General features: G+C 48.6%; 1 protein-coding gene across 1 annotated transcript in view; it reads left to right on the forward strand.

Annotated features, from left to right (window-relative positions):
- Positions 1-486: 486 nt before the first annotated feature.
- The window catches only part of SNRNP200 (small nuclear ribonucleoprotein U5 subunit 200), a 31,042-nt gene continuing 3,992 nt past the window's right edge, over positions 487-27,536 (forward strand). The window contains exons 1-38 of the mRNA XM_047744522.1: positions 487-645; positions 1,161-1,324; positions 3,488-3,659; positions 4,558-4,750; positions 5,459-5,514; positions 7,961-8,059; positions 8,651-8,803; positions 8,911-9,010; positions 9,198-9,334; positions 11,058-11,141; positions 11,233-11,406; positions 11,703-11,840; positions 12,090-12,245; positions 12,476-12,646; positions 14,846-15,039; positions 15,254-15,377; positions 16,452-16,601; positions 16,844-16,954; positions 17,509-17,640; positions 17,811-17,999; positions 18,366-18,563; positions 18,977-19,129; positions 19,244-19,324; positions 19,562-19,645; positions 20,270-20,376; positions 20,619-20,737; positions 21,027-21,181; positions 21,297-21,486; positions 21,702-21,875; positions 22,789-22,949; positions 23,256-23,483; positions 23,824-24,015; positions 24,114-24,292; positions 24,468-24,619; positions 25,467-25,575; positions 26,353-26,461; positions 26,968-27,157; positions 27,255-27,419. Coding sequence (XP_047600478.1) covers positions 601-645; positions 1,161-1,324; positions 3,488-3,659; positions 4,558-4,750; positions 5,459-5,514; positions 7,961-8,059; positions 8,651-8,803; positions 8,911-9,010; positions 9,198-9,334; positions 11,058-11,141; positions 11,233-11,406; positions 11,703-11,840; positions 12,090-12,245; positions 12,476-12,646; positions 14,846-15,039; positions 15,254-15,377; positions 16,452-16,601; positions 16,844-16,954; positions 17,509-17,640; positions 17,811-17,999; positions 18,366-18,563; positions 18,977-19,129; positions 19,244-19,324; positions 19,562-19,645; positions 20,270-20,376; positions 20,619-20,737; positions 21,027-21,181; positions 21,297-21,486; positions 21,702-21,875; positions 22,789-22,949; positions 23,256-23,483; positions 23,824-24,015; positions 24,114-24,292; positions 24,468-24,619; positions 25,467-25,575; positions 26,353-26,461; positions 26,968-27,157; positions 27,255-27,419 — 5,488 coding nt within the window. The 5' untranslated portion in view covers positions 487-600. The remainder of the gene's footprint in view (positions 646-1,160; positions 1,325-3,487; positions 3,660-4,557; positions 4,751-5,458; positions 5,515-7,960; positions 8,060-8,650; positions 8,804-8,910; positions 9,011-9,197; positions 9,335-11,057; positions 11,142-11,232; positions 11,407-11,702; positions 11,841-12,089; positions 12,246-12,475; positions 12,647-14,845; positions 15,040-15,253; positions 15,378-16,451; positions 16,602-16,843; positions 16,955-17,508; positions 17,641-17,810; positions 18,000-18,365; positions 18,564-18,976; positions 19,130-19,243; positions 19,325-19,561; positions 19,646-20,269; positions 20,377-20,618; positions 20,738-21,026; positions 21,182-21,296; positions 21,487-21,701; positions 21,876-22,788; positions 22,950-23,255; positions 23,484-23,823; positions 24,016-24,113; positions 24,293-24,467; positions 24,620-25,466; positions 25,576-26,352; positions 26,462-26,967; positions 27,158-27,254; positions 27,420-27,536) is intronic.

Genomic DNA, 27,536 nt, shown 5'->3' on the forward strand with positions numbered 1-27,536 from the left:
AGGTGGAACGGGTGAGAGTTTTCTTTCAATTGTTAAATACGGAATTGAAACCCAAAGGAGGATACCAGTAATTCTCACACACACTCTTAAATCTCTCGCTGGGTGGGTGCTTCGGGTTCCTTAACTGGAAAAGGAGCGGATTGGCACCCCTCGCCAGCACAGCTCACACGGGACGGTGGCCAGTGAGGAAGAAGCAGGTAGAAAAGCTCTCGGGCGAGGAGAGGGGGCTAAGCAGGAGGACGTTTCGCTATGATGTGAGGGCTCCTGGAAGTAGTACCGCGAAGACAACCCAGCCGCGGTGGGCCTGAAGTCGCAAGAAGTGGCCAGAGCCCGAGTCGGGGGTGACCGGATTCGCGGATTCGGGCGATTCGGCCCCGCCCACCCACCCACCCAGAAGACCGCGGGTCAGCTCCGTAAGTTCACAGGAGACACGCCCCACCCACACTTCTGGCGCGCGACCCGGAAGCGGAAGGGGCTCGTCTCTTTCCCTCTCCTGTGCGTCGGTCCTGCGTTGTTGCGGCGGAGCGGGAGCGGGCAGCAACGGTTTGGGTAGCGTGTGGTGAGGGTAGTGGACTCTGAGATCCCCGAACAGCCGCGGCCATGGCGGATGTGACCGCCCGTAGCCTGCAGTACGAGTACAAGGCGGTGCGTGTGGGCTCGGGGAAGGACCCAAGCTAGGAAACCCACTGGGGAGCGGGAGGTGGAGGTTCTAGTCTGAAGGCCTGCAGGTGAACCACGAAAACGGAGTCGAAATCAGATCCGGGAGAAGGTGGGGGTACATGGCGACATGAATAACCCCTGTTGGGACCAGGGCGGGCGGGATAGGCTAAGAGCTCTGCTAGGAGTGTTTGTTCCCTGTCTCCTCCGCTCCATACCCGCCCCCTTTTGTGTCACCCCCAGCGTGCCAGCACTTTTCCCAGGTGTGGGTTATCGCGGGCAGTGTTAGGAGCCAGGATCGTTCAGTTGATTTGATCGCTCTTTCCTCGTGCGCAGTTGTGTGGCGCTTTTTCATCTTGAGGAAAATCTCTTATTCCGAATGTGCTTTTCAGCACTTAGTTGCTGCAGTTCTTACTAATTTTGATATTATCAAGTCGTATTCCTGTGATACAGGAAGTGGCCCTACTCCTGTCAGTACTTGGATAACATTGTGATCTTTTCAGAACTCGAATCTTGTCCTCCAAGCTGACCGCTCTCTCATTGATCGGACCCGGCGGGATGAACCCACGGGAGAGGTGCTGTCCCTGGTTGGGAAGTTGGAGGGCACCCGGATGGGAGATAAGGCTCAACGGACCAAACCACAGATGCAGGAGGAAAGAAGAGCCAAGTGAGTATCAAGGAGAAAATGATTTTTTGGGGATACAAAATCCACCTTTTCTTGAGCATTTGAGCAGTGTTTGTGCCAAAATGTTTAGTGCAGGATGAGTACTGAAGTGAGGAAACAATTTTTATAATGATTTTATTTATTTATTTACTTATTTGGGAGACAGCAGGGGTAGGAGCAGAGGGAGAGGGACAGACACATTCCCTGCTGAGCAATAGCCAACTCAGGGCATGATCCCACCACTCTGAGATCATGACCTGAGCCAAAATCAAAAGTCGGACGTTTAACCAACTGAGCCACCCAGGCACCCTGAGAAAACGACTTTTAGATCTTTTTTTTTTTTTTTTTCTTAAAGATTTTATCCATTTATTTGTCAGAAAGAGAGAGAGAGAGAAAGCACACAAGCAGGCAGAGAGGCAGGCAGAGGCGGAGAGAGAGGCAGGCTCCCTGCTGAGCAAGGAGCCCGACACGGGACTTGATCCCAGGACCCTAGGATCATGACCCGAGCGGAAGGCAGCGGCCTAACCCACTGAGCCACCCAGGCGTCCCTAGATCTTTTTCTAATATAAATGTTTCTGATCCCTAGGGAGATCTTAATTTTTTCCATGGTATTTTCAAGATCCTTGCTATTCCCTGTCTCATTAACTCTTTTTCTTCCTTTATAAACTTCCCACCCCTGCTTCTTTCCTCTGATGTTGCCCACTTCCTGCTTTCATTGGTGTGGACTAATATTGAAGTATCCATAATATGAAAGGCAGGTTGTTTGTTTTTTTGTTTTTGTTGTGTGTTTTTTTTTTTTTCTCTCTTTTTGGGGGATATATTTCAAAACTGAAATGATCATTGAACTTTACTTCATCTTTATATTTTGAAATCCCTGATATCTTTGTCTCTTTCTTCCCTCCCATGATGAAGTCTCAAAAATTGGTAGGCCCAGTTTTAATTAGTTATATTTGGGTTTGTTTGTTTGTTTTAAGATTTTACTTTTTTTAATTTTTTTTTAATTTTTTTTTAAAGATTTTATTTATTTATTTGACAGAGAGAGCTCACAAGTAGATGGAGAGGCAGGCAGAGAGGGGGGGGGGGAAGCAGGCTCCCTGCTGAGCAGAGAGCCCGATGTGGGACTCGATCCCAGGACCCTGAGATCATGACATGAGCCGAAGGCAGCGGCCCAACCCACTGAGCCACCCAGGCGCCCTTAAGATTTTATTTTTAAGTAATTTCTGCAGCATGGGGCTTGAACCCACAACTCCAGGATTGAGTTGTTTGCTCTTTCGACTGAGCCAGCCAGGCCCCCTTGATTAGATATATTTGGAATGAGTTAATACATCACTGGTTCTCCACTTTGCAGATTATGGCTTCCTTTCCAGGTTTGTTATAATTTGTTGGGAATCAGTAGCAGTAGATTCTTTTGGAGCCTCTTTCTCTGGCTAGAAAAAGAAAATGTATGTGAGAGGTCGCAAGTCGAAATTCGATTAAATGGTGTTGTCATGCCAAGTAAGAAGGGTTGTCCTTTTTCAAATGAATGAGGAGGCTGTCTCATTGCAACGTTTATTGCATCTAAAGGGAATAACAAAGGATTCCCTTCCTGTTACTGTGTTCCCATAAGGATGGCCTAGTGGAGGGACACCTGGGTGGCTCGGTTGAGCATCTGCCTTTGGCTTGGGTCATGATCCTGGGGTCCTGGGATCGAGTCCCATATTGGGCTCCCTGCTCAGTAGGGAGTCTCCGTCTCCCTCTTCCCCTTCCCCTGCTCGTGCTCTCTCTCTCACTCTCTCAAATAAATAAAATCTTTAAAAAAAAAAAAAAAAAAAGATGGCTGAATGGGAATCATTTGCTGAAGTACAGATTCATGTGTTGTTTTTTTTTTTAAAGATTTTATTTATTTATTTGATAGATATCACAAGTAGGCAGAGAGGCAGGCAGAGAGAGAGGGGGAAGCAGGCTCCCTTCTGAGCAGAGACCCCCATGCGGGGGTCAGTCCCAGGACCCTGAGATCATGACCTGAGCCAAAGGCAAAGGCTTAACCCACTGAGCCACCCGGGTGCCCCAGATTCATGTTTTTAAATATTACCTATGTGCCATGAAGCTGAGGAGAGGAGGGTAGGCTTGATTTAGTTTTGCCTTTTGGGATGTGGTTGTGCTTCTTAAACATCATGTGTTCATTAGGCGAAGAAAGCGTGATGAGGACCGACATGACATTAACAAGATGAAGGGTTATACCCTGCTGTCCGAGGGCATCGATGAGATGGTGGGCATCATCTATAAGCCCAAGACTAAAGAGACCCGGGAGACCTATGAGGTGCTGCTCAGCTTCATCCAGGCTGCCCTTGGAGACCAGGTGAGGAAGTCAGAGGGTGAAGCTGCATTTTTGGAGAGGGAGAGAGTCACAGTGGGGAGGTACCAGAAGAACCTTGTCTGTGGATTTTTCTGCGTGGGCCATAGCAGTTTGTAGAAGTGGCTGATATTTAGTGAGCACTCCCGTTTCATGCTTGCTTTCAGTCCTCACGTTAGCTCTGTGACTAGGTGCAATTAATACTCATTTTCCATTTTATCAGTGAGAGATAGGAGGCAAAGAATAGTTGGGTAATTTTCCCACATCACAGAGGTAGTATTCGGCAGGGCCACCATATGAGCCTGGGTGTTCTATATCCGGAATCCATGCTCTTGATCCTTATACATGTGGGATTAGATTAAGGGTCTTTATGAGTCTCAGAGGCTCTGATGAGGACGGAGAATTGCGAAAAGTCTGATGGGCTGGAGGAGCACTGAGCAGTGTCTCTGTCGCCTGGAGAAAGGCTCCAGACTGTTATGGAAGCTTTTTAAATCCACCTACCTAATCTTTTTAAAAACAGATGGGTTTCCTACAGTTGTTGCTGTTGTTGTTTTTGTTTTTGTTTTAAAGATTTTATTTATTTATTTGACAGATGGAGATCACAAGTAGGCAGAGAGGCAGGCAGAGAGAGAGGAGCAAGCAGGCTCCCTGCTGAGCAGAGAGACCAATGCGGGGCTCTATCCCAGGACCATGGGATCATGACCTGAGCCAAAGTCAGAGGCTTTAACCCACTGAGCCACCCAGGCACCCCAGTTGTTGCGTTTTTTAATTAATAGTAATGAAAATGATCAGAACCCGTATTCAGGTTTTAAAGAGGCGTGGGTCTTCATAGCCCATTGTTATATAAAGCTGGCCAGTGATGTTCTGTGTCTTATTCTAAATTATTTCTTTTTTTTGCCACCAGCCACGTGATATCCTTTGTGGGGCAGCTGATGAAGTTCTAGCTGTTCTAAAGAATGAAAAGCTTCGGGACAAGGAAAGAAGAAAGGAGATAGACCTGCTGTTGGGTCAGACAGATGATACCAGATACCATGTGCTAGTGAACTTGGGCAAAAAGATCACAGACTACGGTGGAGACAAGGAAATCCAGAATATGGGTAACTGAGCTCTTTATGTCCATATCATATTAAGTGGTTGCTTTTGATCTCTAAACTTGATTTTCAAGCCTTAATCATTAAAACCTCTGAATATGTCCTTGAGTTCCCATAACCTGTTGGGTGTTTGAGAACTTGTGATCTATGAATCCAAGTCCATAGATTATAACAGCTGTTTCTTGGTCTTTTTTTTTTTTTTTTAAACTTTATTTATTTTTTTTTTTAAGATTTTATTTATTTATCAGAGAGAGAGAGGAAGAGAGAGCGAGCACAGGCACACAGAGTGGCAGGCAGAGGCAGAGGGAGAAGCAGGCTCCCCGCCGAGCAAGGAGCCCGATGCGGGACTCGATCCCAGGACTCCGGGATCATGACCTGAGCCGAAGGCAGCTGCCCAACCAACTGAGCCACCCAGGCGTCCCTGTTTCTTGGTCTTAAGACGTTTTGTATAGAACCTAGGGGAAAACCTACGCAGAGCCTATGTGGGGGTGGGGGTGGGGTGTGCTCATGTGGTTCAAGCAGCATGGGGGTTAGAGAAGGCCTTAGTGGTGGCAGTATGAATGACTCTCTTATGTTAAGTGTCTCATCTCTGGGTCCTGAGACCATAGATACGTAGTGAGGCTGGGTAGGTCAGGTAGTTGGGGAGGAATTAGCTCCATAGTGCCTCATTTCACTAATTTACTATTGTCTTTTTCTAATCCCTTATTGTTGCAGATGACAACATTGATGAGACATATGGTGTGAATGTTCAGTTTGAGTCTGATGAGGAGGTGAGTGATAAAGCAAACCGACCCATTGTCGGTTATATTGTTAAGGTGAGGGGACCACTTCTGGTGTAAAGAAGCTCCCTAGCTTAAGCCAGATAAATTTTTTTTTTTTTTTTTTTTTAAAGATTTTCTTTATTTATTTGAGAGAGAGGCAGTGAGAGAGAGCATGAGCGAGAAGGTCAGAGGGAGAAGCAGACTCCCCATGGAGCTGGGAGCCCGATGCGGGACTCGATCCCGGGACTCCAGGATCATGACCTGAGCCGAAGGCAGTCGTCCAACCAACTGAGCCACCCAGGCGTCCCATGCCAGATAAATTTTTATGGTGTTGTGTGGGTGTCAGCTTTGGGCATAAATGTTACTCTTCTTTTTTTTTTTTTAAGGTTTTATTTATTTATTTGACAGAGACATAGCGAGAAAGGGAACACAAACAGGGAAACTGCGAGAGGGAGAAGCAGGTTTCCTGCTGATCAGGGAGCCTGATGCGGGGCTTGATCCCAGGACCCTGGGATTGTGATCTGAGCCGAAGGCAGACGCTTAACAACTGAGCTGCCCAGGCACCCCATAAATGTTATTCTGCTAAAAATTTGCTACGGTTATCTTTAGGGATTTATAAAGCAAATTTATGCTTATAAATGTAAACATAACAATACTTTATTTTATTATTTTTATTTTTTTTTTAAAGATTTTATTTATTTATTTGACAGAGAGAGATCACAAGTAGACAGAGAAGCAGGCAGAGAGAGAGAGAGGGAAGCAGGCTCCCTGCTGAGCAGAGAGCCCGATGCGGGACTCGATCCCAGGACCCTGAGATCATGACCTGAGCCAAAGGCAGCGGCTTAACCCACTGAGCCACCCAGGCGCCCCTAAACATAACAATACTTTAAAACCAACCAAGTGGATCAGCAAAAGAAAGACAAAAAGTACATTGTATACCTTCATCAAGGGTGTACACCACTATGTTTTATTCCATTTCAATCTTGCTGTGAGAATTGTCCACTTTCAGTATTGTGTCCTGCTGCCAGTTGCCAAGCCATGCACATCGGCCCAGGAGCATGGGCCTGTTACGTTCATGGTTCTCTAAGTAACAGTTGTAGCAGCCGATAAAATTTACCAGCTCATCAGAATTCTTGAATATAACTAAATAGGTACAAGTGGGACACTTGAAAAACTTTTCAGAGTTGCTTTTATGGTTCTCAGTGGGCAAGTTTGGCTCAGGGAGGGTGTTGGCCTCAAAATCTCATATGCTAAGTAAGACCAGAAGCAGGGGTAGCACAAGAGAGTCAGAGGAAAGAGCCCCCAGCTGGGAGCCATGAGATCTGAAGTTTGGCCCTGTATCTCGGGCAGGTCATTTTGCTTGTTCCTCCTCCATCTGCTAAATAAGATGCCTGAAGTGGATGACTGCTAAGCTGCTTCCTGCAGTGTAGTTAATAGGATTATTTTTAAAAGATTTATTTATTTTTTTAGAAAGAGTGAGAGAGCATGAGTGGGAGGGCAGAGGGAGAGGGAGAGATGATGTCAAGCAGACTCCATGCTGAGTGCAGAGCCTGACCTAGGCCTTGATCCCAGGACCCTCAAGATCATGACCAGAGCTGAAATCAAGAGTTGGTTCGCTGACTGACTGCACTACCCAGGTGCCATGATAGGATTTTTTTTTTTTTTTTTTTTTTTTTAGTTTCTTTTTATGTAATCTCTGCACCCAGCATGGGGCTTGAATTCATAACCCTGAGATCAAGAGTTGCATGTGCTCCAGGTTTGTTGCTATTTAAAATCATAAAATCCGGTTAACTAGGGACGCCTGGCTGGTGCAATCCGTAGAGCTTGCGACTCTGGATATTAGGGTTTTAAGTTTGAGCCCCACATTGGGTGCAGATTACTTAAAACTTAAAAAAAAAGTGGCAACAAACTACAGGGGAGTGTTTCACTTGTAGTATTCATTCATTTATCAGATGTTTTCTAATTAAGTACCTCTTTGTAACCCAATCCTGTGCTAAGTACTGAGTACTTACAGTGTGAGAGAGTGTGAGTAAAGATAGTGGAGAGCGAGCTAAGTGGTCTCCACATCTCTGGATCACTGTGTGTTTTCCCAAGTGTAGTTTCTTTATCGTTCTTCCCTCCTGTTAGTTGATAGCTCTGTTTTTTCATTTATTGATTGTGCGTATATAAGAGAGACCATGATCCAGTTGGTTGCCACTGTGGCAGCCTAAGGGGAGAGGCAGAAGAGAGAGTAGAAGCATCTCGTGAACCCGTGCCAAGTGGACTTAGGATAATGAGATCGTTCAGTTACGTGTACTCTGGAATAAGGCTGACCCTGGCTCCGGGAAGCTATTGGTTTCCCCCCAGAGCCATTGTTCTAGCCATGAAATTAATTTTAAGGGACTCAAGGGAGAGGGTCGGTGGTGATGTTAGGGTCACCTCCAAATCATGAATTGGTGTTGGGCTATTTTTGTAGGAAGGTGATGAAGATGTGTATGGAGAGGTTCGAGAAGAGGCGTCTGATGATGACATGGAAGGGGACGAGGCTGTGGTGCGTTGCACCCTTTCGGCTAACGTAAGTACGGCTCTTTCTTGCCCTTTGCTGCAAGGCTAGGCGATTTTTGCGTGTAGTATTTGTTTCTCCTACTTAGGTCCTGTTAATGTATTAACTTACCAAGGTAGCCTTTTATAGGAGCCATATTAAGCTTTTTTTTCAATTTTTATTTATTTATTTGACAGAGATACAGCGAGAGGGGGAACACAAGCGGGGAGTCGGGGAAGGAGAAGCAGGCTTCCTGCCAAGCAGGGAGCCTGATATGGGGCTTTGATCCCAGGATACTGGGATCATGACTTGAGCTAAAGGCAGATGCTCAATGACTGAGCCACCCAGGTGCCCCCTTAGTAAACTTTTCAACGTCTTGATTTTATTAAGATTTCCGTCACTCATTCTTCCCAAAGGCATGTGTTGATGAAATGTTAGTTTGGTATGCTTCTGAACTCGATATAACAGGGTTTTGTTTTGTTTTTGTTTTTGATTTTAATTCTGGGAAGTCCTCAAAAGGCTGGTAGGTTCTGGGTGGCAAGGAGAATTTTGTTGCAGGATTATGGGAGAGCAGTTGGACAGACGGAGACATGGTGTGAGCTAACGACCCAGTTACTTCCGTAGCTTGTAGCCTCGGGGGAACTGATGAGTTCCAAGAAGAAGGATTTGCACCCTCGGGATATTGATGCATTTTGGCTACAGCGGCAGCTCAGTCGCTTCTATGATGATGCCATTGTGTCACAGAAGAAGGCAGATGAAGTGTTGGAGATCTTGAAGGTACGGCCAAGATGTTGTTTTGTGCTCATGAATGTGTTTCAGCAGATGGGGCAGTGGATGAGGCAGATGGCTACGCTTTTACTAGTGGCGTTACCTTCTCTCTACAGACGGCCAGTGATGATCGGGAATGTGAGAACCAGCTGGTTCTGCTCCTTGGTTTCAACACGTTCGATTTTATTAAAGTGTTGCGACAGCACAGGATGATGAGTGAGTATACAGTGTTCCTTTCTGGAGCACGTATGTGATTGTGTGTGTGTGTGTGTGTGTGTGTGTGTGTGTGTGTGTGAGAAGGAGACGCTTAACTTCCATAGCTTCGGCACCTGTTTCAGTTAGCTTGCTTTCTACTGCAGCCCCCTCCTGCTCACCTTCCCTTTCTTCCTTTTGCTGTTGGCAGTTTTATACTGTACCTTACTGGCCAGTGCACAGAGTGAAGCCGAAAAGGAAAGGATCATGGGAAAGATGGAAGCCGATCCAGAGCTCTCCAAGTTCCTCTACCAGCTCCACGAGACTGAAAAGGAGGATCTGATCCGGGTAAGACCTGGGTTGGTTTATCTGTCTGATTCCCGAGCTAGAGTGTTTGCTTTGGAAAAGAGACATTAGTTAGAAGATTGTAGCTTAGGAGTGCCTGGGTGGCTCAGTTGGTTTGTGTCTGACTCTTGATTCTTCTCAGGCCATGCTCCTCAGGGCCTTGAGATCGAGACCCATGTCGGGCTCTAAGCTGAATGTAGAGCCTGCTTGGGATTTTCTCTCCCTCTGGCCCTGTCACTCATGTACGTTCTCTCTCTCAGAAAAATCGTAGCGTAAAGCTGAATTCCTACTACAAGGGGGGATTGAGGGGTGCCAGGGTAGCTCAGTCATTAAGTGTCTGCCTTTGGCTCAGGTCATGATCCTAGGGTCCTGGGGTGGAGCCCTGAGTCAGGCTCTCCACTTAGTGGAGAGTCGGCTTTTCCCTCTGCCCTCTCCCTCCCCTGCTTGCGTGCACTCTCTCTCTCCCTCTCCCTCTCGCTCTGTGTGCACCCTCTCTCTTAAATAAAATCTTAATGGGGGGGTTGAAGAAATAAAGTATTTCTCTGGATTCTTTGAGGTTTGTCACGTACAAATTAGAATTAACACACTCACATTGGTGTGGTCAAGAGATGGCGGGCTGGCTGCCGTCTTCACCAGCACCATGGGCCTTTCATGGTTTACACAGTAAATCATGGTATCTACTGAAAATGCAGGGATAGAACACATGTTGGCTGAACACGTCTACCCTTTGGGTTAGTCCTTGATGCTGAATTGTTGAACATCTACTTTTGAAATCCCTGCAGTATGCATGGTCCTTTTATATATATATATATATATATATATATATATATATATATTTTTTTTTTTTTTTTTTTTAGAGGAAAGTTTTTTGTTTTGTTTTTAAGATTTTACTTATTTATTTATTTTTTTTTTTAAAGATTTTATTTATCCATTCGACAGATAGAGATCACAGGTAGGCAGAGAGGCAGGCAGAGAGAGAGAGAGAGAGGGGAGGAAGCAGGCTCCCTGCTGCGCAGAGAGCCCGATGCGGGGCTCGATCCCAGGACCCTGGGATCATGACCTGAGCCGAAGGCAGAGGCTTTAACCCACTGAGCCACCCAGGCGCCCTGATTTTACTTATTCATTTGAGAGAGAGGAGGCTGCACGCACCCATGAGTAGAGGGAAGGGCAGATGGAGAGAGACCACAGACTCCCCATTGAGTAGGGATCTTGATATGGGGCTCGATCCCAGGACCCTGAGATCATGACCCGAGCCAAAATCAGAAGCCTAACCGACTGAGCCTTCAAGGCTCACCTGCATTGTCTCTTTAAAGCTGTTCACTTGCAGGGGCGCCTGGGTGGCTCAGTGGGTTGAGCCGCTGCCTTCGGCTCGGGTCATGATCCCAGGTCCTGGGTTCGAGCCCCACATCGGGCTTTCTGCTCAGCAGGGAGCCTGCTTCCTCCTCTCTCTCTGCCTGCCTCTCTGCTTGCTTGTGATTTCTCTCTGTCAAATAAATAAAATAAAATAAAATAAAATAAAATAAAATAAAATAAAATAAAAAGCTGTTCACTTGCTTTCATCATTCTGGTGGTCTCTGTGGCAAGTGTCTGAACATAAAGGACTGCCCTTCTGTTTTGGGACTTACTGGTCAGCACCCGTGAGTCAGGCTTAGCTAAGCAGGGACTGAAAGGGACCAGAACCTGCAGTGGTGGTGAATTGTTGTTCTTTTGCCTTTCCCCATTGCAGGAAGAAAGGTCCCGGAGAGAGCGAGTGCGTCAGTCCCGGATGGACACGGACTTGGAAACCATGGATCTGGACCAGGGTGGAGAGGTAAGTCCAGGGTAATTTCCAAGGCGCTTCTGGATGGGAAATGCATTTGTTCACCTCACTCATTTTGTGTTTTTGTTTTTTATACTCCCAGGCGCTGGCTCCACGGCAGGTTCTGGACTTGGAGGACCTGGTTTTTACCCAGGGGAGCCACTTCATGGCCAATAAACGTTGTCAGCTTCCTGATGGGTCCTTCCGTCGCCAGCGCAAGGGCTACGAAGAGGTGCACGTGCCTGCTCTGAAGCCCAAGCCCTTCGGTTCGGAAGAAGTGAGCGAATTGCTTTTCTCCATTTTCTTCAGTTCTCACCTCCCTTTCAGCTTAGATTTTAATTTTAGCCCATTGGCCAGAATGTGGCCTTGTCTCATCGATGGTGTATCTGTGATGTGGAAGCTGCTTCAGGGGTCCCCGTGTTTTGATCGTGAGTCCAGGGGACAGTAGTGAATTTTGGTCAGCGGAGAGTGATGTGGGGGGCAGTGCTGGGAGGTGCGGTCCTGGCCATCCCACCGAAATGGCCTGTGCCAGGGCACTTCTAGCAGGACATGAATGGCGTTTCTTTCTTCTAGCAACTGCTTCCTGTGGAGAAGCTGCCGAAATATGCCCAGGCCGGTTTTGAGGGCTTCAAAACCCTGAATCGGATCCAGAGTAAACTCTACCGTGCTGCGCTGGAGACGGACGAGAACCTGCTGCTGTGCGCGCCTACCGTAAGCATCGCCCTGGCCGCTCTGCTCTGGCGGAAAGTGCCGTCTGTTCTCTGTGGCGAGATCATTCGTCTTCAGCCATGTCCATCCATAGCACCTCCCCAGCCGGCCCTGACTTCTTTCTTCTCTGACAGAAGAGATGTTAAACAGTCAGATACAATTCCCACTACATGCTCTCGTGTCTGTTTTGGTGATAAGCCTGGGGAAGTGAGGGCAGGGAGCAGACCTTCTCATCCTTGACTTCCACCTTAGGGTGCGGGTAAGACCAACGTGGCCCTGATGTGTATGCTCCGAGAGATAGGGAAGCACATTAACATGGATGGCACTATCAACGTGGATGACTTCAAGATCATCTACATCGCTCCCATGCGGTCTCTGGTGCAGGAGATGGTGGGCAGTTTCGGAAAGGTAAGGGGGTGGAGAGGTATTGGGGATGGGCCTGGGGCATCACTGCTTTGTTTGCTGAAAGAGAACTTGATTTGTTTCAGATATACGTGTTTGTAGGATCAGTCTAATTCATTTGATATCTCCCTGTTGGGTTGATACTTCCTTCCAGTACCTTCCTCTCAGACTTCCCAAAGTGTGATGGCAAGGCCCCCTTCAAGCATTTTTGCCTGATGTGCCTCTCCTCCACCTAGCGCCTGGCCACCTATGGCATCACTGTTGCAGAACTGACTGGTGACCACCAGCTGTGCAAGGAGGAGATCAGTGCCACTCAGATCATCGTCTGCACCCCTGAGAAGTGGGACATCATTACCCGCAAGGGTGGGGAGCGCACCTACACCCAGCTTGTGCGGCTCATCATTCTGGTGAGCAGGGAGTACTTGGGGATGTAGAGACCAGGCCTGGTCAAGGAGGGTTTGCTGTGTTTTTTTTTTTGTTTTTTTTTTTTTTTTTTTTAAGAGCTCTATTTATTCATTTAAGAGAGTGAGCAAGTGAGCAGGGAGGGGTGGGGTGGAGGAGAGAAAATCTCAAGCAGACACCCCACGGAGCACAGAGCCCACCATGGATCTGGATCTCATGACCTGAGCTCAAGACCTGAGCTGAAATCAAGGGTGGGATGCTTAACCAACTGAGGTGAAACCAACTTCCGTGCTTTCTTCCAGTCACTAGCCTGTATGGTGACAGCTGTTGTCAGCATTGCTGTTACCATTAAATGAGAATTTGCACTTAACTGAAGAATTTCCGAGGATGTGCATGGTATTTGACATGTTGTTCCTCATGTCTTTTTTATGTTTGGAGTATTTTGAAATGAGTCAACAGACATAACTGATTGTGTCTTCCCAGGATATTAAAGGCTTTATAAATGAATAATCCATTCTCAGGGAATGAGAAAGGAGTCAGGAGATTGTGTTTCATATACACAGAAGCACGCAGGCAAAAATGACTGAGTCTGAGTGTAGTTTCCGTAAGTTGTCTGGGAGAGTGGAAGGAGGTCCTGTGTGTTGATTTTCAGTATCCTAGAGCAGGGGTTGGCTGACTCTGGCTCCTGGTTTTGGAATACAGCCATACCCATTTATTTACATGGGGTTTACAGCTGCTTTTCTTTTTTCTTTTTCTTTTTTTTAATTTTTATTTGATTTATTTGACAGAGATCACAAGTAGGCAGAGAAGCAGGCAGAGAGAGGGGGAAGCAGGCTCCCTGCTGAGCAGAGAGCCTGATGTGGGACTTGATCTCAGGACCCTGAGATCATGACCTGAGCCGAAGGCAGAGGCTTAACCCACTGAGCCACCCAGGTGCCCCACAGCTGCTTTTCTGCTGTATTGACCGAGTTAAGTCTAATGGACTCTTGAATAACACAAGCTTGATCTGTATGAGTCCACTTGTATATTGATTTTTTAAGGTAAATACAGTATTGTATTGTAAATGTGTTTTTTCTTTATATTTTTAAGTACCTTTTTTAGCATACTTTGTTGTAAGAATGTAGTATATAACACATATGAAGTACATGTTAGCCGACTGTGGATGTTATTGTAAAACTTCTGGTAAAGGGTAGGCTTTTTGTAGTTCAGTTTTGGGGGAATGAAAGTTATGAGTAGATTCTCGACTATGTGGGGCACTCTAACTCCCTGCGTTGTACAAGGTTCAGTTCTATTTGTAGCAGAGATTTTATGGCCCACAAGCCCAAGATACTGATTGCCAGCCCCTGCTTTTGAGCCTTGCTAGTTCAGAGTCTTTTATTTTTTTATTTTGTTATTTGACAGAGAGAGGGAGATCACAAGTAGGCAGAGAGGCCGGCAGAGAGAAGGGGAAGCAGGCTCCCTGCCGAGCAGAGAGCCCAATGTGGGGCTCCATCCCAGATCCCTGAGATCATGACCTGAGCCAAAGGCAGAGGCTTAACCCACTGAGCCACCCAGGCGCCCCAATTCAAAGTCTTGTTACAGGCAGAGTATCTGGCCCCATTCCACACTTACTAAAATATAATCTTTTTTTTTTTTTTTAAGATACTTATTTATTTATTGAGAGAGAACGTGAGCCAGGAGAGCTAGAGGGAGAGGGAGGGAGAGAATCTCAGTGCAGAGCCCCTGGGGCTTGATCTACTTTTTAGTGATATGCCCTGCTACATGCTGAAATTCAGACAGCACTGCATTAGGCTATGTGAGCTCATCCTTTGATTCATGATGCCTTTTGCAAGTACAGAGTAGTAAGGATGACTGTGCAGAGGTGAAGCCTTGTGTGATAGAAATACGGCCCATGCAGAAACTTCATTTCAGTAAAGAAATTTTATCTTTGAAGTTGTGAGCTCATTGACCTAAAGCATCAGATTTTTTTGCTTTAAAGCATATGTTTCACTAAACTAGTAATGCAGCCCCATGGTCATAGCGTGCTATTTCCTGGGATATTTCCTAGTGAATGTTGTCTCACCCTTTGGGTTTCTCTTGCTGGGATCCCTTTTCTTCCTTATTTGGCATATCTGGTACATACTACAAGACAGGACTGTTCTCTGGAAAGAGGGCTCCATTTTTCTAGTCCTAGAGGTAATTTGTGGCCCCCTCATCCATCTTAGGATGAGATCCATCTTCTCCACGATGACAGAGGTCCTGTCTTAGAAGCTTTGGTGGCCAGGGCCATTCGAAACATTGAGATGACCCAGGAGGATGTCCGACTCATCGGTCTTAGTGCCACCCTCCCCAACTATGAAGATGTGGCTACCTTCCTGCGTGTCGATCCTGCCAAAGGCCTCTTCTACTTTGACAACAGGTATGAGAAAAAGCGGGAGAAATTTAACCAGGGTGACCTTCCTGCTGCCCTTCCCCTTTTTCAAGGAGCTTTGTTGGATTGAATATTAGAAGGTCTTTGGGTTTTAACATGGTGTGAATCCAGAAAGGAGTATCGTTCCTGGGCAGTGAAAATGATTTTATTTCCCCAGTTTTCTATGCCAGAAGCCTCATTTGTCTAACTGTTGAACTTCTAGCTTCCGCCCCGTGCCTCTGGAACAGACTTATGTGGGTATCACAGAGAAAAAAGCTATCAAGCGTTTCCAGATCATGAATGAAATAGTCTATGAGAAAATCATGGAACATGCTGGAAAAAATCAGGTCTGTCTTTGGTTTCCTGTTGAACTCCGTTCTTTTGAATTTTTGACTTATAGTCAGGCAAGATTGACAAAAATAGACACAACAGAGATCACCAATATTAGGAATAAAATGGGATATTACCTTAGAATATATAACCAGTGAAAGGATATTAAAGGAATACATGAAGAATTTTACTTGTAAATTTTGACAACCTAGAAGAAATGGGCCAATTCCTCAAAAAATACCAACTATCAAAACTTAGCCTAGATGAAATAGATAACCTGTACAGTCTTGTAACCATTATAAAAAATTGAATTTGTAGTTTAAAAACTCCCCAAAAGAAATCCCCAGGTGTGGATAATTAGTCTGTCTCTCTGTAGTATCAGGGATCCTGCCACAACAGATTTGGGTGGCTGACACTAAAAATGTAACACAGTAAAAATAAAGGTGAAAATTAAAAACTAGTGAGAGCATTTTACTGGAAAAGATGTTATAATTTTTTAATTGAGCACAGTTTAGTCAAGTTGACCAAGACACAAACTAAGGAAAAGCTATAGGTCATGTATAGAGTTTTGTCTCATAAAAAGCATTTGAATTTAAATGAAGAGACGTATCTTTTCTAGCGCTAAATACTTCACTGACTTTCCTACCAAATGGTACTAGTCTCATCCTGAGACTTAGTTCCTCGGCCCTTTTTTAGAGGCTGTTGCCCATCATTTAATACAACATTTCAGCTGTTACTTTGCAGACACATTCCTCAGGTGGCTTACAGTCCCGTTAGGTACCTGAACACAAAATCTGTAATTGAGATTCCTGAATTTCCATCCTTACTATGTTTAAACGTGGTTTCAAAGGTAGAGTGCATAAGAGTTAGCTTAGTTTCCCAGCAACAGGGCTCTGCCACGCTCCTTTGTAGTTTGATTCACATAGGGTCTTGCCGGCGTCTGAATCAGTATACGTTCCTGCCATTGCTCCTTTTCTAGACCTCGGTTTCTCACCTCAAAATGGTGTAGCCTCTGCTTCCTGCTGCTGGTGCCTCAGGGCCATAGGAGTGACTGTGGTAGCTGTGTCTCTTAAACAGTGATTTTTCCGTAGGTGCTGGTGTTTGTCCACTCCCGGAAAGAGACTGGGAAGACGGCCAGGGCCATCCGGGACATGTGCCTAGAGAAGGACACTCTAGGTCTGTTTCTGAGAGAGGGCTCAGCCTCCACAGAAGTCCTTCGGACAGAAGCTGAGCAGTGCAAGGTGAGGAGAGACAGGCCCAGTTCTCTGTTTTCTGCCCGGTAACTGGCTCAGTCCAAGGCTGTCCAGACAGTCTTTGACTGCACTGTGGGGCTGTTGTTTCAGACAGGTTAAGGTCAGTTGGCTGGGTCTGGTTTTGTGGACTAAGTTAAGGGGCAGGGTCTCCTGTGAAGAGATCTGCTTAGTCTCTGCAGCGTTCTTCCAACGAGGCTCACCTCCTCTCCTGTTCTTTTTCTGTCCCACAGAACCTGGAGCTGAAGGATCTTCTGCCGTACGGCTTTGCTATTCATCACGCGGGCATGACCAGAGTTGACCGGACACTTGTAGAGGATCTTTTCGCTGATAAACACATTCAGGTGAGGGTGGGCAAAGTGCAGGCTTCAGAAGACCTGAAAGTCAAATGCCAGACGTTTGTGCCCGGTGCTTTGTTTCTGGCTCAGGTAAGCCAGGTTAGGGGTCATGGGAGTACAGTAGACAGAGTGTTATGCCACCCCTCCTAGCTCTTTACATACTGCATGAGGAAAGGGGAGTGATTTAGGAAAGTGTCTGAGAAGCATGACAGAGGAAGCATGTTCTGCGACTCCAGATACCGCCAAGCGGGACCTCGTGAAGTTAGGACCTTGTTTGTTCTCTCTCAGGATAGGGTGTATTCCTGATTGTCTAGTAATCTTAAGTTGGTTAACATTGGCCTATACTTTCGCCTGTTAAATATCTTTAGAACCATGAAATGTTACTGGGTTGTATAGAAACTAAGGACTCCTTCCGCCTTTGTTCCAGTGTTATGTTGTCAAGTGTGGGGCCTACCTCAGTCGCACTAGAAGCTCTGAGGCTGGTTTCCTGGAGGTCTTGGGGATACTAACCCTCTGGTGGTAACATCTGTTTTCCTTATTACTTTGCCTTGCTTCTGTAGGTCTTAGTTTCCACAGCAACGCTGGCTTGGGGTGTGAATCTCCCCGCACATACAGTCATCATTAAAGGCACCCAGGTGTACAGTCCAGAGAAGGGGCGCTGGACAGAACTAGGGGCACTGGACATTCTGCAGGTATAGAGCCTTTGAGGTTATTTTCAATTGGAAAAAGTTTACCGTGTATAAAATGCAAGGAGGCCAGAAAGGCAGCAGATGGAGGAAGGTGGGCTTCAGTAAGGTAGAAGCCTGGGAACAGATCCATAAGCTCTGTGGTCACAGCCTTCTCGGTTTGGTTTCTGACCTAGATGCTGGGACGTGCTGGAAGACCCCAGTATGACACCAAGGGCGAAGGCATACTCATCACATCTCATGGGGAGCTACAGTACTACCTGTCCCTCCTCAATCAGCAGCTTCCTATTGAGAGCCAGATGGTTTCAAAGTTGCCTGACATGCTTAATGCCGAAATCGTGCTGGGGAACGTCCAGAATGCCAAGGTAGGGAAGGGCTCTGCTTTTGGTGCTTCTTGCTTTCTTGGGAGAAATCAGGGTACCAAGGGTGGGATGGTCTCCGTTGTGACACTTTGGGCCACCAGCGCCCAGGGTCCTTCAGCCCCGGGCCCCACGTCTCTGATGGAAGCAGTCTCTCAGAAGCTTGTCAAGTCTGTGGTGGGCGGTTCCCCTTGTTACCGAGATCTCAGAAAGCATTCTCTGTCTCTTTAGTAATGGGATGTTAAAAACTTTCAGAAGATGACATAATACACGTTTTTATAGTTGGGAATTAATTTGCAAGTGATCTGCGGGAACATTTCATTTGGACATCAGTTCTCCACGTGAAGATCCACGAGCTGTCTCTCCTTCTAGGATGCGGTGAACTGGCTGGGCTATGCCTACTTGTATATCCGGATGCTCCGATCCCCAACCCTCTATGGCATCTCTCACGATGACCTCAAGGGGGATCCCCTGCTGGACCAGCGCCGACTGGATCTGGTTCATACTGCTGCCTTGATGCTGGATAAGAACAATCTGGTCAAGTATGACAAGAAGACAGGCAACTTCCAGGTGAGTGCGCTGAGGGAGGCAAAAGTCTCAGTAAAAGCAGTAGCCCCAGGGGACAGTTTTTCACATTGCGTTCTTGGTTCGGATGCTGCCTAATTGCCCATTGCTTGGAACAGCAGAAAAACAGGTGGGATTAGGCCGTGACTTTTGAATCTGGGAACTTCCAAAATGGTATATGAGAATCTGCTGGTGCCTCCTTTGCTGTCACTTGGCGTCGAGGTAGCTAATTCAGCTGTCTGTTCTGTATGGGCATCAGCTCACCATTGGTCAGTGTACTGTACCATCTTTCCTCATGTGTGTGCCGGGCTCTTGTGTTGCTGGGAATTCATCCAGTGGGCACCCAGGGCACCCACTGTCCACCGTGAGAGGTTGCCACTTGTCAGTGATCGCTTTTGGATTGTGTTCCTCCTTCGTAGGTGACAGAACTGGGCCGCATAGCTAGCCACTACTACATCACCAATGATACCGTGCAGACCTACAACCAGCTGCTGAAGCCCACCCTGAGTGAGATTGAGCTTTTCAGAGTTTTCTCCTTGTCCTCAGAGTTCAAGAACATCACTGTGAGAGAGGTGAGTCCCCCCAGCGTGTTGGGACTGGTGGTTGGTACTCCACTGCCGAGTTGCTGGATGGGTTCTCTCTCTGGTCACCTGGCTTTTCCGTGACCTGTTTCCTTCTTTTGGCAGGAGGAGAAGCTGGAGCTGCAAAAATTGCTGGAGAGGGTGCCCATCCCTGTGAAGGAGAGCATCGAGGAGCCCAGTGCGAAGGTGGGCGTGCTCCCGTGCTCGGGCCAGGGAGTAGGTGGTGGTGTAACCTCCTAATTCGAGTTTCTCCCAGTTTTTGCGTTCTTCTGCATGTTCTTTTTATGTGGAATAATGATTATTTCATGCCTCTGAAGCAAGATCTTAACCTGGCATGTACTCCAGAATAGAAATGTGATTTGCTTTCTTGAACTGGGCTAGTCAATGATTGGCCACCTTCTGGCCAACCTTGCTTTTTTCCAGATCAATGTGCTGCTCCAAGCCTTCATCTCGCAGCTGAAGTTGGAGGGCTTTGCACTGATGGCGGACATGGTGTATGTTACACAGGTGAGAGCAGAGGGTACTGCCAGAAGAGACCCGAACAGCTCCAGCCCCTGGTGGTGTGCGTCTTGGAGAAAGGTGGCCTGACCTTAGTGAGGGGGAAAGGAGGCCAGGTTTTACCCTAGTTGGCTTGTTGGTTGATGTGTGTCTGTTATGGCTACTCTGTTTCACTGACCTTGAGCATGCGGAGAGGTAGGGCCTTAAGAGATCAGAGTGCTGGGGAGAGCCACAGACATAGTGTCTGCTTCCTCCAGAGGATGATTTCACACTATGGCCACTGGGCTCAGATACAAATCCAGAAACGGCAAAAGACTCTTAGCTATGTTTTGTCTTTACTTCTAAGGCCAAGTCACTAGCTCTTGCTAGATCCCTAAGCGCCAAGTGAGCCAAAGCTTTAAAATCATGCAGTGAGCATTAAGTTAAGAGGTACGGTGAGCTTGAGCTGCATTTTTCTATTTTATGTTCAGCAAGCATCTACTGTATGAAAGGGGAACAGTAATTATGAGGGGACTTTGTTTCTGAGTGGTGTGCCTAAGTGCCTCAGAGCTTGAGGTAATGAAGTGTCATGTGGCTTCATTAGGGCTGGGGAGAGCGGGGACTTACCAGAGGGAGTGCTTTCTCTTTCCCCAGTCGGCCGGCCGGTTGATGCGTGCCATCTTTGAAATTGTCCTGAACCGGGGTTGGGCGCAGCTTACGGACAAGACCCTGAACCTCTGCAAGATGATTGATAAGCGCATGTGAGTGGCCAGGGGGCTGGGAGCTGGTCACCGCGAGTGAAGGTCCCCGGGCTAAGGGGCAGTGGGGAAGCCTGAGAGTACGCTCTCTCCAGCCTTCACTAGTGAAGTGGGACTTGCACTGGGTGGCAGTTGAGAAAGGGAAGGCTCCTTGGGTGGAGCCTGGGTAGAGGGAAAGGGGTGGGCAGTGATGGCTTTCAAGTGTCGTTGCCGGTGCAGTTCTGGATGCCTTCCTTCCCGGCCAGGTGGCAGTCCATGTGTCCTCTGCGTCAGTTCCGGAAACTCCCTGAGGAAGTAGTGAAGAAGATCGAGAAGAAAAACTTCCCCTTTGAGCGTCTCTATGACCTGAATCATAATGAGATAGGTGTGTGGGAAGCTCTCCTCTTTGTCCTTATGGCTCTGACATCTTTCCGCTCCTTCTTCCTTCCCAGTTCCAAGGCCTGGTGCCCTGTTGTCCAGCGTTCACTTCCCACCGCGCACTGAAGTAACAAGGCCAGCTCTTGGTCTTGGGCCTTCCAATCCTCTGGGCTGCACCGAGAGTGAGGGGAGGAGTCTGCACCCCAGAGTAGAATGTGCCCCTTGCCCTCAGGGCCCAGTTTGTAGCTCCTGCGTGACAGGCTGGCTGCAGCCCCCATAAGCTCCTGTCCTCCTAGGGGAGCTCATCCGCATGCCAAAGATGGGGAAGACCATCCACAAGTACGTCCACCTCTTCCCCAAGTTGGAGTTGTCGGTGCACCTGCAGCCTATCACACGCTCCACGCTGAAAGTGGAGCTGACCATCACGCCCGACTTCCAGTGGGACGAGAAGGTGCGGCCTTGCCTGGGGAGGGCCTGCTTGCAGACAAGACGCTCCCGAGGAGAGCTGGCCTGGAGCCAGGAGTCCATGCGGGCTCACATTCTCTCACGTGTGCTTGTGTTGGCAGGTTCACGGGTCGTCGGAGGCCTTCTGGATTCTGGTGGAGGATGTGGACAGTGAGGTGATACTCCACCATGAGTATTTTCTGCTCAAGGCCAAGTATGCCCAGGACGAGCACCTCATCACGTTCTTCGTACCTGTCTTTGAACCGCTGCCCCCTCAGTACTTCATCCGAGTGGTGTCTGACCGCTGGCTCTGTGAGTGTGTGTCTACATGTTCCCATGGGGGCAGCTCTCCTGGGGGAATTGTGAGACTGTCTTACCCTTCCTGTTGGACTGGACTCTGTGGGTCAGAGCGATGCTAGCTGCTGACTAGCTGTTGCCTTGGGGTTTCCAGTGTGCATGGAGGGGCTCCGAGGGGCCATTAGTAAAGGGAGGACTGCCCGTGACCCATCCTGTTTCTGTTGTGGCAGCTTGTGAGACCCAGCTGCCTGTCTCCTTCCGGCACCTGATTCTACCAGAAAAGTACCCACCTCCAACCGAGCTTCTAGACCTGCAGCCCTTGCCTGTGTCTGCCCTGAGAAACAGCGCCTTCGAGAGCCTTTACCAGGATAAATTTCCTTTCTTCAACCCCATCCAGACCCAAGGTAGGCGTTTCCATCCCCAGGAGGTCATTTCCTTTGGGAGCCTTTTAAGGTCCCCTAGAGACTGTTCTGTGGCAGGAAGGGCAGGAGGGTGCTCAGGGAGACGGAGCTCAGCAGAGCCAACCGTGGAAGCACCCTGGGGCTTTTTCCCTTCTCAGTCCTTGGTCACAGCTAGATTTCCTTTGCTTTTCTGCACGTGTCACTGGGCAGAGTCAGTAGAACAAGGCCTCCCGTGGTGCACTGTTGTTTCTCAGGCAGCTGGGTCCATGTGTGCAGCATTGACGGAAGCCTCCTTCCCCTCATTGTTTTCGACAACGGCCATGGTCACAGAGCGTGCCCTGTTTCCTAAGTCCTTTTGGCTGAGTACATCTGGGTGTTTTCTTCTCTGTGCCTCCCACTGATACCATGAGGGATTTTCTGTCGGTGACAATACTGTTCGTACCTGTTGTGCAGATGAGGAAACTCGGCAGGGAGAGGCCCCTCCGCTGAACCAGCTGATAAACAGAACTTGGACTTTAACCAACCTTAATGCTGGGATGTAGGCTTTGCCTTGTTCTTTAGTAGACCGTTTCCAGAGACCAGAGGAGAGTGTTGGAGGGGCAGAGAAAAGCAGCCAGTTCCTCTCTGTTCTGCGTCCTGGGCCCTGAGAGGACCGGCAGACAAGCACAGGGTTCTGCCATTCTGCAAATCTCCAGACTCGTGGTCCGCGCTCTTTCCCTGCTACCTGCGTGTGAGGGGAAGGATGTGGGGGGATGTGGTGGGCTGCCTGCAGTTAGAGGCCCCAATCGCAGCCCCTTCATGGTGGCACCTGAGGGTGGGCTGGCTGGCTGAGTTTTTTCTGGTGGCCTCTGTTCTGAGGAGCGGTCTGAGTCTCTCCTCTTCTCCATGTTCTCCCCGCTGCTCTGCTGGCCTCCAGTGTTCAACACCGTGTACAACAGTGACGATAACGTGTTTGTGGGGGCCCCCACGGGCAGCGGGAAGACCATCTGTGCAGAGTTTGCCATCCTGCGGATGCTGCTGCAGAACTCGGAGGGGCGCTGTGTCTACATCACACCCATGGAGGCTCTGGCGGAGCAGGTGCGTGGTGTGGTGGTGTGTCCCGGGTGCGCTTGCCTGGAAGCTGCTTTCCTCTGAGCCCAGATCAGAATTCCTGAAGCCCTTGAAATTTACAGGGTCAGTTGTGGCAAGACTCTACTCTCTTTTGTCGATGTCCTCGGTGTGTGTACCGAAGGAAGACACTGCCATCCCTTCAAGGTTGATGTGGGCTTATCAAGTAATTTGAGATGCACAGATCAAGTCTGTTTGGCTTCTAGGGCTTTTCTCGTTAAAAATGAAACGACACCTGGCCTGATGTTTTCAGCTCTTCCTTTCCTTGCATGCCAGGTTTACATGGACTGGTATGAGAAGTTCCAGGACAGGCTCAACAAGAAGGTGGTGCTCCTGACAGGGGAGACTAGCACAGACCTGAAGCTTTTGGGCAAGGGCAACATCATCATCAGCACCCCAGAGAAGTGGGACATACTCTCCCGGCGGTGGAAGCAGCGCAAGAATGTCCAGAACATCAACCTCTTCGTGGTGGATGAAGTCCACCTTATTGGGGGCGAGAATGGGGTATGGCTTGACTTTGAAGCACAGGAGAGCGGTTGTGATGGGTTGAGTGGCCTTGGCATTGGGACTTACCTTTGGGTCTGAGGCCAGAGACTAGGTGTTTCTACCAAGAAGATTCTGCTTGTCACTTCTTCCCAAAGGGACAGTGTGGGACTTTTTTGGTAGTACTCTGGGAAAATAGCATTGCTTAGTGAAGATTGGGTGCCACGGAGGAGGTGGAACCAAAGGTAGGAGCCGTCCAGATTAGAAGGAGGAGATAGGTGATCATTTCGTGGTGGTTGGGCTATACAAAGGCTGGGGACAGGGTGCCTGGCCCTGTAGTGACTCCCTCTCTGTGTCCCAGCCTGTCTTAGAAGTGATCTGCTCCCGGATGCGCTACATCTCCTCCCAGATTGAGCGGCCCATTCGCATTGTGGCCCTTAGCTCCTCGCTCTCGAACGCTAAGGACGTGGCCCACTGGCTGGGGTGCAGCGCCACCTCCACTTTCAACTTCCACCCGAATGTGCGCCCCGTGCCCTTGGAGCTGCACATCCAGGTAGGGTCTGCCCTCCCCGCCTCCTGCTCTCCCCACTCCTCCGTGACCTCGAGTCAGAGGACCAGCTCTGAATTCTCTCTGTTTCCTTCGGTCTCCAGGGCTTCAACATCAGCCACACACAAACTCGCCTGCTGTCCATGGCCAAGCCCGTGTACCATGCCATCACCAAGCACTCTCCCAAGAAGCCGGTCATTGTTTTTGTTCCGTCCCGAAAGCAGACCCGCCTCACTGCCATCGACATCCTCACCACATGTGCCGCAGATATCCAGCGGCAGAGGTGGGATGGGGTGGGGGGAGTTGGGCCACTGTGGTGGGCTCACCCTGAAGGGCGCTTTGTTGATGAGGGTGGCGGTTAGCCCCCGTCAGACTAGGGGCTGGCCAGCAGCACAGTTGGAAGGGTCTTGCCAGGGACTTGAAGCACTCTGAGCTGAATCCGTGCCCGTGCCCCCTAGGTTCTTGCACTGCACGGAGAAGGATCTGATCCCATACCTGGAGAAGCTAAGTGACAGCACGCTCAAGGAAACACTGTTAAATGGGGTGGGCTACCTGCACGAGGGGCTCAGCCCCATGGAGCGACGCCTGGTGGAACAGCTTTTCAGCTCAGGTGAGAAAAAGTCTTGTGGCCCAGAGGGAGGTTCTAAGGGTGTATCGCAGGCGGTGGGCACGCACCTTTACGATGCGGGTGATACTTTGAGCACGCTAATCACCTTCAAAATACTTTTCTGATTCTTTTATCTATTATCTCATTCGATTGTCTCAGGAGCCTTGTGATATGGGTAGAATATCGTGCCTGCATGCTAGATGAGAAAACAGGCAGGCGCGTAAGGTGGTATTAAGAACTGGGTTTTCTAGAACAGGACCTGTGACCAGTAGACCTGGTTTTCCATGGATACCACACTCGCCAAGGTTGTTAGACCTTAGAGGTGTAGTAAATGCTAGAACATGAGTCTCCTCTGGTGTGGTCTGGGTGCTGCTGTCCCTTGCTGACTTGTGGCATGTCACGCAGAGTGTTCTCACTCTTGACACTGTTCAGTGGAGCTGCAGTGGAGATGCTCCTGCCACAGTCGGTGGCACTCTCTGGTGCTTGATCCTGTCACTCCCGGCTCAGTATTGCTTCCACATACAAAGCCAGCCCATGACTGAGGTGGCGTTAACCCTTTCCAGTCAGCAAGGCCAGTGTGTCAGGCAGATGGCTAGGCCTCACTTTCCCTGGGTTTGGGATTCCATTCCAGGATGACCCCGTTTCCTGTAGGCTGGTCTTCTGAGCTAGGCAACAGCAGCATGGGCCACCTCTTGGAGGATTGTGTCAGCCCTTAGTTATTATTAGGGCTCCTTCCCGGCAAGCTTTGCTGTGAGTTCTGAAACGGAGCACAGGAGAAGCCCCTACCTGCCCAGGAGAGGAAGCCCCCCAGGGAGCCCTGCACTCAGGCGTCTTCTCCCCTCTGCCTCAGGCGCCATCCAGGTGGTGGTAGCTTCTCGGAGTCTCTGCTGGGGCATGAATGTGGCTGCCCACCTGGTGATCATCATGGACACCCAGTACTACAATGGCAAGATCCACGCGTGAGTCTCGCCGTGCTCTGTTAATGGGAACCTTCCTCCTGAAGGGAACATAATAGCTGCAGATCCAGGGCTTAGGAAGGAAATGGGTTAGGAAGATAAACAGCAGAGATTCCCCCATAGCCAGGCGTCCCAGAGTTTTTAGTCTCAGGGCCTACACTCACTTTTGGTTCTGTTGTCCATCTGTTGTATTTCAGCAAGTTGGAGAAACGGAGTTCGAGCTAGAGACTAGGTAGTCTATTTTATAGATTGGGAAAGTGACATGGTTCAAGTCACACGCCTTTGTGGTTACAAGAAGGCAAAGGTTTGGTTTTTCTTAGAAGAAGTTTGAATGATTTAATTCTTAACAATTTTTCTCAAAATGTAGGTTTTTTTTCCTGAAGTGAATGTTGTTTATGGTTTATCTTAATGTCTAAAATTCCTTCTAGGTTTAGATTTTAGTCAGGTGACTTACTAACTCATGACATGCAGCTGTTTGAAAGCTTGACTTACATATTTGATCCTTTATTAGGGAGTTACTCGCTTTTGGCATTTGCTGGGTTTGTAGCTTTGGTTCAGGGACCATGAACAGCAAAGTCCGAACTCTCACACTGGAAAACAGCAGTGACCTAGAGACAAACAAGCGACACTAGGACCTGAGCCCAGGTAGTCCTAACCACAGGGATTAGCTGTAATTTGCTACTGTCGCACTTATTCTTCGATGTCGGGGGAGCCAGAGTCCCCTGCGTGTGGTCTCCATGTTGATGTACCTTTGTCACCTTTCCTCTGTCCTCTTGCCAGGTATGTGGATTACCCCATCTACGACGTGCTTCAGATGGTGGGGCACGCCAACCGCCCTTTGCAGGATGACGAGGGGCGCTGTGTTATCATGTGCCAGGGCTCCAAAAAGGTCAGTCCCAGCCTCAGGCAGCCTCATGAGATCCTGGGCCTCAGAGTAGATTCTTGAATAGGTGTCTTTCCTCATTTACATTCTTTCCTGTCAACTTCTGTTTCTTTTATTTTCCACATTGCTTTTGTAATAAGCCTCTCAGCCACATGGAATCTTGTAGCCCTTTGTTTTTGCTGCTGCTGTTGACAACGCGTGTTGAGGTCTTTACTTTCTGGTTGGTTCTTCGTGTACTGTTAGGCCTGCATGACTCGCTCAATCCCTGTTCCCACTGTAAGACTAACCAGGGATGCAGGTGGGAATAGGCGCCCACACCCACCATTCCGTGTGCACACCCGACATGCCAGCTGCAGACCCAGTTCACCCTGTCGGTGCAGTGATTTCTTCCATTGTTGAATTAGCTGTGTCCGTCACACAAAGGCTATTCCCTGTCCATTTGCCCTCGGCCCTCCTTTGTGACCTTGTTGTCACTGACACTTTATTACTATCTTTCCTTTTCTAATCCACAGGATTTCTTCAAAAAGTTCTTATATGAACCATTACCAGTGGAGTCGCACCTGGACCACTGTATGCATGATCACTTCAATGCCGAGATTGTCACCAAGACCATAGAGAACAAGCAGGACGCTGTGGACTACCTGACCTGGACCTTTCTATATCGCCGCATGACCCAGAACCCCAATTACTACAACCTGCAGGGTCAGTGGACTCGGGGGGAGGCACAGTGTCGTTTTGTGCTTCTCCCAGCCCTTGCTGGCCATCTCCCGGTGACTCCCTGCTTCTCACACCTTTGCAGGCATCTCCCATCGTCACCTGTCTGACCACTTGTCCGAGCTCGTGGAGCAGACCCTGAGTGACCTTGAGCAGTCCAAGTGTATCAGCATTGAGGACGAGATGGATGTGGCACCCCTTAACCTGGGCATGATCGCTGCTTACTATTACATCAACTATACCACCATTGGTGAGGGGCTGGCAGGGGCTGCTGTCCATGGAGTCCGAGGCAAAGAAGTCCCCTGCAGGGGCCTGTAGCCCACTGGGATGAGCGAGCCCGGGGCTTTGAGTGCCCTGTGTGCTCGTT

This window comes from Lutra lutra, chromosome 9 (genome assembly GCF_902655055.1).
Source record: "Lutra lutra chromosome 9, mLutLut1.2, whole genome shotgun sequence".
Classification (NCBI taxonomy): Eukaryota; Metazoa; Chordata; class Mammalia; order Carnivora; family Mustelidae; genus Lutra; species Lutra lutra.